Source organism: Balaenoptera physalus (genome assembly GCF_965194825.1).
Source record: "Balaenoptera physalus genome assembly, chromosome: 7".
NCBI classification, from domain to species: Eukaryota; Metazoa; Chordata; class Mammalia; order Artiodactyla; family Balaenopteridae; genus Balaenoptera; species Balaenoptera physalus.
Genome location: NC_138886.1, coordinates 6,449,676 through 6,464,933, shown reverse-complemented (window position 1 = coordinate 6,464,933; position 15,258 = coordinate 6,449,676). Strand labels below are relative to the sequence as shown.

The 15,258-nt window shown below is 47.7% G+C and overlaps 1 protein-coding gene across 7 annotated transcripts in view; it reads left to right on the top strand.

The window, feature by feature from the left end:
* The window catches only part of USP20 (ubiquitin specific peptidase 20), a 50,629-nt gene that overhangs the window by 18,342 nt on the left and 17,029 nt on the right, over window positions 1-15,258 (top strand). For 6 of the 7 annotated variants that reach the window (XM_082468128.1, XM_082468123.1, XM_082468127.1 and 3 more), the window contains 7 exons: window positions 7,465-7,518; window positions 9,120-9,182; window positions 9,509-9,640; window positions 10,724-10,820; window positions 11,191-11,260; window positions 12,679-12,792; window positions 14,150-14,228. In XM_082468128.1, coding sequence (XP_082324254.1) covers window positions 7,465-7,518; window positions 9,120-9,182; window positions 9,509-9,640; window positions 10,724-10,820; window positions 11,191-11,260; window positions 12,679-12,792; window positions 14,150-14,228 — 609 coding nt within the window. The remainder of the gene's footprint in view (window positions 1-7,464; window positions 7,519-9,119; window positions 9,183-9,508; window positions 9,641-10,723; window positions 10,821-11,190; window positions 11,261-12,678; window positions 12,793-14,149; window positions 14,229-15,258) is intronic. The other variant, XM_082468129.1, reaches the window with a different exon arrangement.

Below are 15,258 nucleotides of genomic sequence, written 5' to 3'. Positions count from 1 at the left end.
ACCGAGGTTTGCAGCAGAGAAAGGATTTATTCACAAGGCAGCCAAGCGAGGAGACAAGAGAACAAGTCTCAGGTCCACCTCCCTGAAGGCGAGGGGCTTGGGGTATTTATGGCATAAAGAAACAGGGTGGTCTTAGGCATGGGGAAAGGTGAGGTAATCAGTGTTCTGCACAGGTGTTATCTGAGTTACATCCTTCTTCCTGGGATGTGTGTTCAAAACTAGCATGATCTGAGGGTGGAGTTTTTGGCCCTCTGACGACAAAAGGTCATTCATCGGACACCTACGTAGGCCCAGTTTTAGGGTCAGTGGTCCCAACCAGTCTAAGCCAGCTCAAACTGGACAAGAGCTGACTCCAAGTTTCTGAAAAACAGCTTAAGCCCCTATTCCTATAGTGACCCATACATCAGAGCTGTTAGAGCTGTTATCTGTAGGGGTTGTTAAGGAGTCTTGTGATATATAGGCTACGCAAAGCTCGGAGGGTATGCAATGCAATTTGAGAAAACTAATTAAGACAAGCTTGCTCAGTGAAGGCAGGCTCAAAGCAGAGGGGCTTTTTTTTTTTTTTTTTTTTTTTTTTCCCCTATGTTTTCCCCTAAGAGTTTTATAGTGTCCAGTCTTATATTTAGGTCTCTAATCCATTTTGAGTTTATTTTTGTGTATGGTGTTAGGGAGTATTCTAATTTCATTCTTTTACATGTAGCTGTCCATTTTTCCCAGCACCACTTATTGAAGACACTGTCTTTTCTCCATTGTATATCTTTGCCTCCTTTGTCATAGATTAGTTGACCATAGGTGCATGGGTTAATCTCTGGGCTTTCTATCTTGTTCCATTGATCTATGTTTCTGTTTTTGTGCCAGTACCATATTGTCTTGATTACTGTACCTTTGTAGTATAGTCTGAAGTCAGGGAGTCTGATTCCTCCAGCTCCATTTTTTTCCCTCAAGACTGCTTTGGCTATTCGGGGTCTTTTGTGTCTCCATACAAATTTTAAGATGATTTGTTCTAGCTCCGTAAAAAATGCCATTGGTAATTTGATAGGGATTGCATTGAATCTGTAGATTGCTTTGGGTAGTATACTCATTTTCACAATGTTGATTCTTCCAGTCCAAGAACATGGTATATCTCTCCATCTGTTGGTATCATCTTTAATTTCTTTCATCAGTGTCTTATAGTTTTCTGCATACAGGTCTTTTGTCTCCCTAGGTAGGTTTATTCCTAGGTATTTTATTCTTTTTGTTACAATGGTAAATGGGAGTGTTTCCATAATTTCTCTTTCAGATTTTTCATCATTAGTGTATAGGAATGCAAGAGATTTCTGTGCATTAATTTTGTATCCTGCAACTTTACCATATTCATTAATTAGCTCTAGCAGTTTTCTGGTGGCAGTTTTAGGATTCTCTATGTATAGTATCATGTCATCCGCAAACAGTGACAGTTTTACTTCTTCTTTTCCAATTTGTATTCCTTTTATTTCTTTTTCTTCTCTGATTGCCGTGGCTAGGACTTCCAGAACTATGTTGAATAATAGTGGTGAGAGTGGACATCCTTGTCTCGTTCCTGATCTTAGAGGAAATGCTTTCAGTTTTTCACCATTGAGAATGTTGTTTGCTGTGGGTTTGTCGTCTATGGCCTTTATTATGTTGAGGTAGGTTCCCTCTATGCCCACTTTCTGGAGAGTTTTTATCAGAAATGGGTGTTGAATTTTGTCAAAAGCTTTTTCTGCATCTATTGAGATGATCATATGGTTTTTATTCTTCAATTTGTTAATATGGTGTATCACATTGATTGATTTGCGTATATTGAAGAATCCTTGCATCCCTGGGGTAAATCCCACTTGATCGTGGTGTATGATCCTTTTAATGTGTTGTTGGATTCTGTTTGCTAGTATTTTGTTGAGGATTTTTGCATCTATATTCATCAGTGATATTGGTCTGTAATTTTCTTTTTTTGTAGTGTCTTTGTCTGGTTTTGGTATCAGGGTGATGGTGGCCTCATAGAATGAGTTTGGGAGTGTTCCTTCCTCTGCAATTTTTTGGAAGAGTTTGAGAAGGATGGGTGTTAGCTCTTCTCTAAATGTTTGATAGAATTCACCTGTGAAGCCATCTGGTCCTGGACTTTTGTTTGTTGGAAGATGTTTAATCACAGTTTCAATTTCATTCCTTGTGATTGGTCTGTTCATACTTTCTGTTTCTTCCTGGTTCAGTCTTGGAAGGTTATACCTTTCTAAGAATTTGTCCATTTCTTCCAGGTTGTCCATTTTATTGGCATAAAGTTGCTTATAGTAGTCTCCTAGGATGTTTTGTATTTCTACGGTGTCTGTTGTAACTTCTCCTTTTTCATTTCTGATTTTATTGATTTGAGTCCTCTCCCTCTTTTTCTTGATGAGTCTGGCTAATGGCTTATCAATTTTGTTTATCTTCTCAAAGAACCAACTTTTAGTTTTATTGATCTTTGCTATTGTTTTCTTTGTTTCTATTTCATTTATTTCTGCTCTGATCTTTATGATTTCTTTCCTTCTGCTAACTTTGGGTTTTGTTTGTTCTTCTTTCTCTAGTTTCTTTAGGTGTAAGGTTAGATTGTTTACTTGAGATTTTTCTTGTTTCTTTAGGTAGGCTTGTATAGCTATAAACTTCCCTCTTAGAACTGCTTTTGCTGCATCCCATAGGTTTTGGGTCGTCGTGTTTTCATTGTCATTTGTCTCTAGGTATTTTTTTATTTCCTCTTTGATTTCTTCAGTGATCTCTTGGTTATTTAGTAACGTATTGTTCAGCCTCCATGTGTTTGTCTTTTCTACGTTTTTTTTCCCTGTAATTCATTTCTAATCTCATAGCGTTGTGGTCGGAAAAGATGCTTGATATGATTTCAATTTTCTTAAATTTACTGAGGCTTGATTTGTGACCCAAGATGTGATCTATCCTGGAGAATGTTCCGTGCGCACTTGAGAAGAACGTGTAATCTGCTGTTTTTGGATGGAATGTCCTATATATATATCAATTAAATCTATCTGGTCTATTGTGTCATTTAAAGCTTCTGTTTCCTTATTTATTTTCATTTTGGATGATCTGTCCATTGGTGTAAGTGAAGTGTTAAAGTCCCCCACTATTATTGTGTTACTGTCGATTTCCTCTTTTATAGCTGTTAGCAGTTGCCTTATGTATTGAGGTGCTCCTATGTTGGGTGCATATATATTTATAATTGTTATATCTTCTTCTTGGATTGATCCCTGGATCATTATGTAGTGTCCTTCCTTGTCTCTTGTAACATTCTTTATTTTAAAGTCTATTTTATCTGATACGAGTATAGCTACTCCAGCTTTCTTTTGATTTCCATTTGCATGGAATATCTTTTTCCATCCCCTCACTTTCAGTCTGTATGTGTCCCTAGGTCTAAAATGGGTCTCTTGTAGACAGCATATATATGGGTCTTGTTTTTGTATCCATTCAGCCAGTCTGTGTCTTTTGGTTGGGGCATTTAATCCATTCACGTTTAAGGTAATTATCGATATGTATGTTCCTATGACCATTTTCTTAATTGTTTTGGGTTTGTTTTTGTAGGTCCTTTTCTTCTCTTGTATTTCCCACTTAGAGAAGTTCCTTTAGCATTTGTTGTAGAGCTGGTTTGGTGGTGCTGAATTCTCTTAGCTTTTGCTTGTCTCTAAAGCTTTTGATTTCTCCATCAAATGTAAATGAGATCCTTGCCGGGTAGAGTAATCTTGGTTGTAGGTTCTTCCCTTTCATCACTTTAAGTATATCATGCCACTCCCTTCTGGCTTGCAGAGTTTCTGCTGAGAAATCAGCTGTTAACCTTATGGGAGTTCCCTTGTATGTTATTTGTCGTTTTTCCCTTGCTGCTTTCAATAATTTTTCTTTGTCTTTAATTTTTGCCACTTTGATTACTATGTGTCTCGGCGTGTTTCTCCTTGGGTTTATTCTGTATGGGACTCTCTGCGTTTCCTGGACTTGGGTGGCTATTTCCTTTCCCATGTTAGGGAAGTTTTCGACTATAATCTCTTCAAATATTTTCTCTGGTCCTTTCTCTCTCTCTTCTCCTTCTGGGACCCCTATAATGTGAATGTTGTTGCATTTAATGTTGTCCCAGAGGTCTCTTAGGCTGTCTTCATTTCTTTTCATTCTTTTTTCTTTATTCTGTTCCGCGGCAGTGAATTCCACCATTCTGTCTTCCAGGTCACTTATCCGTTCTTCTGCCTCAGTTATTGTGCTATTGATTCCTTCTAGCGTATTTTTCATTTCAGTTATTGTATTGTTCATCTCTGTTTGTTTGTTCATTAATTCTTCTAGGTCTTTGTTAAACATTTCTTGCATCTTCTCGATCTTTGCCTCCATTCTTATTCCGAGGTCCTGGATCATCTTCACTATCATTATTCTGAATTCTTTTTCTGGAAGGTTGCCTATCTCCACTTCATTTAGTTGTTTTTCTGGGGTTTTTTCTTGTTCCTTCATCTGGTACATAGCCCTCTGCCTTTTCATCTTGTCTATCTTTCTGTAACTGTGGTTTTTGGTCCACAGGCTGCAGGATTGTAGTTTTTCTTGCTTCTGCTGTCTGCCCTCTGGTGGTTGAGGCTATCTAAGAGGCTTGATGGGAGGCTCTGGAGCAGAGGGGTTTTTAAGGAGCTGTTTCCTTAGCTGCTATTCTGTAAGACAAGTTCAATTTCTGTTAACCCTAAGGGCCACGGTTTCGGTGTGGTCACGAGGAGGGGCAGAGCAAGGCTCTGGTGCATTTGCACTGTCTAATGCTGGGTCTCTTCCTGAGTCTGCACAAAGGAATAAGTGAGACAAACTGAGAGGATTTCTCAGGGAATCTGAGAGCAGGGAGGAGATCAACGAGGTGGGAAGAGGGAGGCAAAACATGGAAACACTGGGCTGGGACGTGGCAGCCTTTTGGAAATCTACAAAATGAAACCAATGTTGTTTTAAAATACCCAGAAGGGGCTTCCCTGGTGGCGCAGTGGTTAAGAATCCGCCTGCCAATGCAGGGGACACGGGTTCGAGCCCTGGTCCAGGAAGATCCCACATGCCGTGGAGCAACTAAGCCCGTGCACCACAACTACTGAGCCTGCGCTCTAGAGCCCATGAGCCACAGCTACTGAGCCCACGTGCCACAACTACTGAAGCCTGCGTGCCCAATGCAGCCATAAATAAATAAGTAAATAATAAATAATAAACAAACAAATAAATAAAATTTATAAAATAAAATAAAATACCCAGAAGGGGCAAGGATTGAACAGGTAGCTCAAAATGGAGGAAATGCAAATGGCCGTGAAACTCTTGAAAAAAGATGCCTGACTTCCCTGATGGTTAAGGATTTTGCCAGAGAAAACAACATGACCCCATTTTCAGATGGGCACAGCAGAAGTTGCTCTCACTCAGAGCTGACCAAGGGAGGGAAGTAGACCAGGCATGGTAGTGGGGTTAGGCATTACTGTGACTTCAGGGATGCAATTCCACCTCTGGGAGTTTATCTAGTAGAAATGTAGTACCAGTTACAAATACAGCAGTATTTATTGAGCATTATTTGTAAAAGGAAAATACTGGTGGCAGTCTGCATATTCATCAAGAAGGGAATGAGTGAACAGATTGTGGTGTCTGTGCCCATAGTGTGTGCCACCATGCACTTACTGCAAAGCATGAGATGTGGTCTCTGTGTACAGACTAGAAGGATGACCACAAATAGGTGAGAAAAGCCTGTTACCGAAAAATTTGTATAGTATGATCTTATTTTTACTAGAAATCACACCCCCCCATCTATGCATATATGTTTATATAAGAAGAAGATATGGAGGGCTATACTTCAAATTATTACAACATGTATGTATTGCATATAATATACTACACATTATATACAGAATATATGTATTATATGTAATATACTACACATTATATACAGTGTATGTGTATCATTTAAATTGTTAAACATACAATACTTTTATCATTCAAATGACTGAAATGAAAAAAAAAAACTTGGGAAGATGGGAGTGAACTGTGAAATCAGAAAATCACAAAAGAGATGACAGATTTGGAAAGGTCAAGAGCTGTGACTTTGAGTCCACTAAGCAGACTGATCTCCAGCCAGCCGTAGCATCCTTAGCAAGAGACCCTAAATCACAGATTGCAAATCTCTGCCCTGTTGTGTGGGATGGGCTGTGTCACCTCCACCCTAGTGAGAGTCCCACATTCAGGCTCTTTACAAACAGCCAAAACCTGGGCTTAGTGAGACGAAGAAGTTCCCATGGAGGCCTGGGGGTCGACGTGGTCACCCTTGGGAGGAAACTGGGAAGTTTGATGACCCCGGCTCCTCAGCTTCCCCTTCTGACTCTGCTCTGTAGGGTCATGACCTCTCTGAGCCGCAGTTTCTCATCTTACGAAGGGGATGTTGATGGGACCTGCTGCACAGACTGTGGTGGGGATTACATGAGCAAGGTGTAAAAAACTTAGCTGGTTGCTTGGACCGTTGTGATCCCTCACCAGAGGTCAGCTCTCACTCTGATTAAGTACTCTGTAACTGCTACCAGCGCTTAGAATTCATCTCACAACTGACAGAGACACGTTGGGTATTGTGGAGGCTCAGTTGGGAATTGCTGTTCTAGACAGGCACAGACAAAATTACTTAGGACAGTTTAAATTATAACAAAGAGACCCTGAGATACAGTGGCTTAAATGAGATAGAAGTTTACTTTTCTCTCACTGAACAGTCCAGACGTAGGTAGCACTGATAGAGTGGCTCTGCCATTCTCAACACATGGCTTTCATCTCCAGGTCCAAAGTGGTTGCTTCACTTTCTGTCATCACATCTGCATTCCAACCAATGGAAAGAGGAGAAAGAGCAAGGGTTATGCAAAACTCAGAAGTGGCACATGTCGCTTTTCGCTGTCATGCTGTTGACTAGAACTGAGCCCCATGATCACAGCGGGGGCTGGGACACATAGTCTGCAGCTGGCTGGCCATGTGCTCAGCCTAAATTCATGGATTCTTTTATTAAAGCAGGGAGGAGAGATATTGGTAGACAAGAAGCAGGCTCTGTCATCCAGACCACCAGAAACCTGGGTGTTTTCTGTGGTCAACAAATACATTGATCTACTGATTTGTACCAGGCTCTCTGTGAAGTCGCAGGGGTAGGCAAAACAGACCATCCTTCTTTCATGGAGCCCATAGTCTAGGTGGGGAGAAAGGCTTAAATAAATAAATGCAACGAAAGAAGAGTAGAAGGTGTGTTGAGGGAGCATATTATGGCGTCTGTTTATTTAGGCTTTAAATGATTGTATTGAAAATGTTTTTACAGGCACGTGATAAAACAAAATTCAAACAATAAAATTTAAAGTGCCCCTGTGGGCCAGCGAGGGCTTCTGAGGCAAAGCCTCTAAGCTGAGACCTTCAGGTGCGTCCGTCAGTGCACATCCAACAGGCCGCTCACACCCTTCTCTTCCTCTCTCTCCGCATCTCACACAGGGCACCTGTCAGTCATGCGGTGTTTCCGGACCCAACCTGTGGGCCTGTCTCCAGGTAAAATATCCTTGCAGCTGTCTGGGGTGGGGAGCTGGGTCCAGACTCTGGGGTGGGAACATCCGTCCCCCATGGGCACAGCCGGGAACCTTGGGCGGGGACACAGGGCGTGGGTGTCTCGGGTGTGGTTCCCAAGACCAAGCCAAGAGGGCCCCAGAGTCCGCGAGCCCCCGGCCTGGCTGCCCTGGCAGCCATTAAAGATGCCAAGAGGAGAAAGCAAGTTGGAGAAGACTCTGGACTGAATGATCCCATTGGCATTAAAAGCAAAGGGGTGTGTGTGTGTGTGTGTGTGTGTGTGTGTGTGTCCCGGGCCTTTGTTTCCCTGTCTATAAAGTAGAGTCCACAGCACTGATAACTACCCCCGCCTTGCAGACCCACCTTAGGGTAGAATTTGACGAGATGATGCCTGTGATGGTCTTAACAGGGTGTGTGGCCGGTAGACAGTGTCCAGGAAAATCTGGTCGTGATTATTACTGCTTACCAAAAAGAGTAACTGTAGATGTATCAACACGTGACAGTTTTCTCTGGGGGGTAGAATTATGGGTAATTCATTTTTCTTTGTAACTTTGTAGTGTTTTCCAACTTTTCTACAAGTATGTATTGCATTTTATAGTCATACTAAAAATGGCTGTTACTTAAAATTTCTTTGAAAACCAATACAAGGAGAAACAAAAAAGCCCACAGGGGTGAAAATACCATAGTTCAAGTCTGTCTTTGCAGAAGACATAGGACCCCCCACGGGGCTCTGGCCTCCTCCTTTTGGGCCTGTTGCTCAGTGTAAAATACACTGCAAGACACCGTCTGGGCCCCCAGGGGACAGCAAGAAGTGCGAGGCGTGGTCTTACCTCCCGGGAGCCCACAGGCCCCCCAGAGAGACAGAGACGGACCTGACGCAGAAAGTGGCACGTCCTTTATGCCGCAGCCCAAAGGTCGTTTCCTTGCAAGGTCCTCAGCAGCCTGTGCAGTGCTGACCACAGCCGCAAATGACACCAGAGCACTCCTGCGGAGAAGCGGGCTGATCGCTGGGGCGGAGGCCCGCAGAGGAGAGACCTTGAGCTGGGCCTTGGGAGCTGGGTGGATTTGGGAGAGGAGAGTGCAAGGCCAGAGGCAGGTCACCAGGGACGCTGAGGGGCATGGGGTCCGCAGCGGGCCCCAGCCGCCTCTGCCCGATTCAGTGTTCCCCGTTAGAAAATGGCTGTGAGGCCCAGTCTCCCCACCCAAAGTGTGGTTCCCGATAACTGGCCCCTCAGGAAGTGGGGTTTTGGTGAAAAAGGGACAAGTGGAGGGGGAGAGGGTCTGGGCGCCAAGCAGCTGGGCCTCAGCTTTGCCCGGATCTGGCTGCGACCCTGCCTGGCTTCTTGCAGGAGAGCAGCAGCTCGGGGCACACTGCCCGTCTCGCTCAGAGGCGGGGGCAGCTGTGTGGTGGCCATCCCTGCCCAGCGCGGACCTTGGCTGGGCAAACCTGTGTTCCTGCAGGGCGGTAGGGCCTCGGTGCCTGTGGGTCCTGTTGGGTGGAGACGGGCACTGGCTCGCTGTGCTGGCAGCGTCCTCTTGGCCGCCCCATCCGTCCGCTCTCCCTTCCTCTCCAACCCCCTCCCCAGGTCTCCTGCTCCTACGTTGGCTGCGGAGAATCCTTCGCTGACCACAGCACCATCCATGCGCAGGTGAGCGTGGTGGCCGGGAGCACGGGCGCTGCGGTCCGACAGCCCAGAGTTCAAACCCCAGCTTCGGCCGCCCCCAGCGCCATCTACCGCTCTGGGCTTCAGTGGTTATGTGTGTAAAATGGGAAGAATCACGGTGAAGCAGCAAGAGAGAATGCTGCTGCAGCCCCTGGCGCCCCTGGCCTGTGGGGGGGGGCGTGTCCCGAGCTTCGAGGCCTCTGACCCGATGGGGCTTTTTCCTGAGGCCGGAGAGCTCACGCAGCCCTGAGGCAGGCCTGGGGCACCCGTTAGGCCACTGTATCCTTCTGATGTTGCATCTTGCCCTCTAGGCCAAAAAGCACAACCTGACAGTGAACCTGACCACGTTCCGGGTGTGGTGCTACGCCTGTGAGAAGGAGGTGTTCCTGGAGCCTCGGCTGGCGGCCCAGCCGCCAGGCCCCTCGCCCAAGTTCTCAGAGCAGGTGAGCGGGTGCGGGTGCCAGCCGAGGAGACGCCCAGGAGGGCAGGGCGGTGGGTCCCCGACGGCGTCCGTTCCTGCCCAGCGTTCCCAGCTGGCTTTGAGGAGCTCGTGTCAGCTAATGCTCGCTGAGCCCCAGCCCTGTGTCAGGGCCTGGTGACACAGAGGTGAGTGGAAGGAGGGCGGCCCTCCCTCAGGGAGTTTGTAGGCCTCGGGTGAGCCCAGCGCCGTGGGGCGGGGCACACCCTCCCTGGCCTATGGAGAGCCCCTGGTGATGGTCCTGCAGCCACCTCTCTGGGGGAAACACCCGGAAACCTCCCGCCCCCCACCAGGCAAGGCACATTCAGGGCGCTGAGCAGCCCTTAAAGGAGGCAGGCGGGTGAGCCCAGCCCGGAGCCGGCCTCGGGGAGCAGTCAGAGAGCCGGCCCTGGGGCCCCGGGAGGCCAGGCGTGTGTGCGTGTGCGTGTGTGTGTGTGTGTGTGTGGAGGCTAGGCATGTCTGCATATGTGTGTGTGTGTGTGTGTGTGTGTGTGGAGGCCAGGCGTGTCTGCGTGCGTGTGTCTGTGTGTGTGCAGTGCTGTCTTCTCCACGTTGGACAGTGGCCATCACGTAATGGGTGCTTGATAAGTGTATATGGAATACGTTTGTGGACATGGTAGATATTTATGATTTTTTACACAAAAGGCTCTGAAGAAGTATATACAAATCCTGTTTTGAGGGTGTATGTGTATTAACAGTTAAAACGCTACATAGATAAGATAGGCTATCAACAGTGGTTGTCTCAGGAAAGTTGGATTGCCTGTTTTTTCTGTGTTTCTGTTTTTTCCCAAATTTATTATAAATAAATTAAATTATTAGTACTCATTATTGTAAGTAAAATACAAGTCACGGAGTTCCCAGGGCAAGGCCACCAATGCCCTCTCTTTGCACGGTGTCCTCAGCTCAGATGGGCTGGCTCAGTGCAGGTTGGGGGGCTGGGCTTCTCCCCCGACCCTGAACCCCAGCGGGGGAGGCACATGGGCCTCTCACCCCAACCCCTCTCCCTCCTCACCCCCCTAGTTTTCCTCACTCTGGTTCTCGAACTCAGGACTCTGCGCTGCCCTCCCACCCTCTGAAAGCTGTTCCCATTGCTGTGGCTGACGAAGGAGAGTCCGAGTCGGAGGACGATGACCTCAAACCGCGAGGTAACGGCCCCATGCGCTGCGCTGCCTGGGCAGGGCGGGGTGGCCTGTGGGGCACGAGGGCTTCCCTGGGGCGTCAGCCGCTGCCGTCAGCCCCGTACAGCCGTGTGCCCCTGGGCGGGCCGGCCCCTCTGCACCCAGGCCGCTGCCCCTGCTCGGTGCTGACGGTGGGCTGGGCTGGGCAGAGGGTGGAGGGCGGAGGGGTCCGTGGGTTCCGTACACTGCGGTAACCAGAGCTGCTGGGAGTGGAACCACGTCAGCGGACTCGGCAGGTTTCCGGGGTGGGTCCTGGGGGCTCAGAACCATCCTCTACGGGTTCCTGCCGGGTCGAGATGCTCACCTTCCCCTTCCTCTGTGTGCGCTGGTCTCCCAGGCCTCACGGGCATGAAGAACCTTGGCAACTCCTGCTACATGAACGCGGCCCTGCAGGCCCTGTCCAATTGGTAGGTTGCACCTCATCTGGGAGTTGGGGCCCCCAAGCCAGGTTCTGTACATTGCCCACAGAAGCCTGTATATGGATACACATCAAAATGCCCCAAACCACACATGCCCTCCCACCCAGCAATCCCTCCTGTTGGAATTTATCCTAAGGAGGTACCCTGAGATGTTGAGAAAGCTGTCTGTGCAATGAGGTTCATCATTCTGCTGTTTACTGGAAACAACTTAAAAGTCGATAAAATCATAAATTTATTGTAGGGCAGCCTTACAGTGAGTTCAGGAAAAAATGGTGCAGGACAATATTTATTAAAAGGGGGAGGAGTTCAGAATATGATAAGTAGGAAAAAGGAGGTTATAAACCTTTGTTTGGTGCAATCCCATTTTGGAGGGAAAATATTATTTTCCATCTAGGATAGGGTGTCCACTCCCTGAGGCTGGGACATCTCCTATTCCTGGCATCAGGGTCTCCCACCTAGTAGGGGTTCAGTATGTGTGTGTGTGTGTGTGTGTGTGTGTGAGCGTGTGAGAGAGAAGGAAGGAGGGATGGGGGATATGCATGCATAGAAAAGTCTAGAAGGATATGCCCCCAGATCTACAGAGTAGCTATCCTCACGTAGTAGGATTAAGGTCAATTATTATTGTTTGCTTAGTATTTTTAAGTTTTTCTACAGTAAATGAGTATTTCTTATGTAATAAGATAACAAAAACAAAGAAAAGGGGAGTGGGGGAGATGCTTTTGGGCTCAGGAAGGTTTCCAAGAAGGGGCTGATGGGAGGAAAGGCAGTGGTTCCTCTCGTTCACACAACAGTCTTTAAAGAAAGACCCTATTTCCAAGCACAATCACATTCTAAGGTACGGGGGTTAGGACTTCAGTGTATGAATTTATTTTTTTTTTAATTTTTATTTATTTATTTATTTATTTTTGGCTGCTTTTGGGTCTTCGTTGCTGCATGCGGGCTTTCTCTACTTGCAGTGAGCGGGGGCTACTCTTCATTGCGGTGTGCGGGCTTCTCATTGCGGTGGCCTCTCTTGTTGCGGAGCACGGGCTCTAGGCGCGCGGGCTTCAGTAGTTGTGGCACATGGGCTCTAGAGCGCAGGCTCAGTAGTTGTGGCGCGCGGGCTTAGTTGCTCCGTGGCATGCGGGATCTTCCCAGACCAGGGCTCGAAACCGTGTCCCCTGCATCGGCAGGCAGATTCTCAACCACTGCGCCACCAGGGAAGCCCTCAGTGTATGTATTTGGGGGGATACAATTCAGCCCATAACAGGTGGTGTCCTTCAATGCCTTCTGCAGGCATTTCTGGCTCCGGCGGGCCACAGTACACCCCACACAAGACACTTTTGCTTCTCCACCCGGCTCTTTGTAAACAATGCCACGCCCCCCTTCTTTTCTCTTCTGACCTGGCTCCCTGCCCCGTCCCCCAGCCCCCCACTGACCCAGTTCTTCTTGGAGTGTGGAGGCCTGGTGCGCACAGACAAGAAGCCAGCCCTGTGCAAAAGTTACCAGAAGCTGGTCTCTGAGGTCTGGCACAGGAAACGGTGAGTTGACCGAGTCCCTGACCTGGGGCAGGGGTGGGGGGATGGGTTTTCTGTCGGCCCCTTGATAGAGCCCTTCCTGTGCCTTCAGCCTCTCACCATCACTTGCTGTGTTTTACCCTGTGCAATGCTTAACATCAGCCCTTCGAGCTGTAGGTCATAGCCAACTCTGTTTCACAAATTGGGGAACTGAGGTTCAGAAGATTTAAGGATCTCGCTCAAGATAGCACGTCTTGTGAAAGGTGGAGCTAGAATTTGAGCCTGGTATTGATTGAAGATGGCAGCATTTTGCAGCGTGTGTGCTGAGGTCCAGAGTTGTGTGGTGACCACTCCTAGGTCTCAGCCACATTTGTGCACACAGGAAAGAATTTCAGAAGTGGCTTGCACTGACGTTCAGGGGCTTTAGCTCAGTGAAAAGGACTTTAAAGACCAGAAGCCTGGGTTAAATCTGTTTCTCCAGGAAAAGTTAAAATTGGGACTAATTTAAAGTGAGTGCTGGGAATTCCCTGGCAGTCCAGTGGTTAGGACTTTCAATGCTGTGATCCGGGTTCAATCCCTGGTCGGGGAACTAAGATCCTGCAAGCTGCGCAGTGCGGCCATAAAACCCAAAACAAAACAAAACAACAACAACAAAAAAAACTGTGAGTGCATAGAAACATATTAAGTGTAAAAGCAGATTATTAAACAGTATGATGCAATATAATTCCAATTTTAAGAAGCCACATTTGTTTACCTGCGTGTAATTTTGTATATGCGTCTCTATTTTCTTGGAAAAATCTGGAAATCTTAATGGTAGTTATCTCTGGGTGGTGCTGTTAGTGTTGATGATTCTTTGCTGTGCTTTTCTGAAATTTTCTGTTTTTCAGTCATGAACATGTGTTTTTTTTTTAAAGCAGCTGTCATTTTTATTTATTTTTATTTATTTATTTAGCCGCGCCACGCCGCGTGCGGGATCTTAGTTCCCCGACCAGGGTTTAGACCCGTGTGCCCTGCAGTGGAAGCGCGGAGTCTTAACCACTGGACCGCCAGGGAAGCCCCCATGTATTACTTTTGAAATTAGAAAACCACAAGAAATATTTTATAATGAGAACAGTTTTAGAGTAGCTTGTCATGGGCTGGTGGGACATGATGCCATCCCAATCAGGAGCCCTTTGCCTCACTGAACCGTGACTTGACGTTTTCCATCTTGACCTTAGAGATGTGCAAACCTGCTGGGGCTCCTGGCCAGGTTAGCACCTCCCAGAGTTGTAGTAAACGCATCACTGAGTCTGATCTGGCTGTACTGGCTGCCTGGCCGCCCTCATGGGCTTGAGCAGCTCAGAGCAGGCCACCTGTACTAACGGGTCTGGTCTTCCTACAGCCCCAGCTACGTGGTTCCCACCAGCCTGTCCCATGGGATCAAGTTGGTCAACCCGATGTTCCGAGGCTATGCCCAGCAGGTAGGCCGTCCGAGCTGCCCAGGGAACACCCAGGGATGTAACGTACCAGGCCTGGCTTTGAAGCCAAGACCATTGTGGAAATCGGCAGCAGCAGCTCTGCTTTGCCAGGCAGCGCTCCTGGATCAGACCTGCTGCCTGAGCCCTTCACCTGTGTGGGGACGTCGGGGCCTCCCGGCAACCTGGTGTTCTCCCCACTCAACAGATGGGGAGACTGAGGCTCAGCGGCCAAGTCCTCACCCACTTACCACGTACCAGTTACACAGCTGGTACATGGCAGAGGGGAAAGTTGACCTCAGGCAGCCTTATCTCCAGGTGTGTGCACCTCAGCACTCACTGAAATCGGCACATGGTTTCTTGTTCCCCGAGTCGCAGGCAGAATTTCACTTTTATTAAAGTAAACATTTTGATGACAAGTTTTTGTAAATCTAGAGAATCCCTCTGAAACCAGTGATATCTTTCTATGGCGTAAAATCGTGGGCCCAAGATGAAGCAGAATGCAGCCACACACCTCCCCCTGCCCCAGGCGGACCGTTCAAGTGGTCCAAGTCCTGCCCCAGACTGGGGTTTCGCTGCTGGCCTGAACCTGTTTGCACTGCCGACGCTGCTGCCTGTGTGGGGGGCCCAGGAACAGAGCAGCGGTCACCGAGGGATGCCCTTGGCCCCCTCCTTCGGCCCCCACTCTCCCCAGGGTGAGGGCTGCTGGGCCTTTCTCTGCCCACACCCTCAGATGGATGAACACTTGGCCTCTGCCTGAGAAGCCCAGCGTTGCCTCCGCACCGCCCTTTCTGTGGAGTGGTAATACCCACGGTAATCAGAATCCACCGTGTACCATTTATTAGGTGGTCAGTACCTGCCACATAAGTTCAGCCCTGTTTCTACTCACAGAACTCTCATGAAGTGGGCCCCGTCATCACCTTCACATTATAGGTAAGGAGCTGAGGCTCAGAGAGGTTCTACAAGTGGCTCAGGTCACACAGTGCACAGCGGCAGGGCCGGGATTTAGGCTTACCTGAGCCGTCCCTCACCGCAG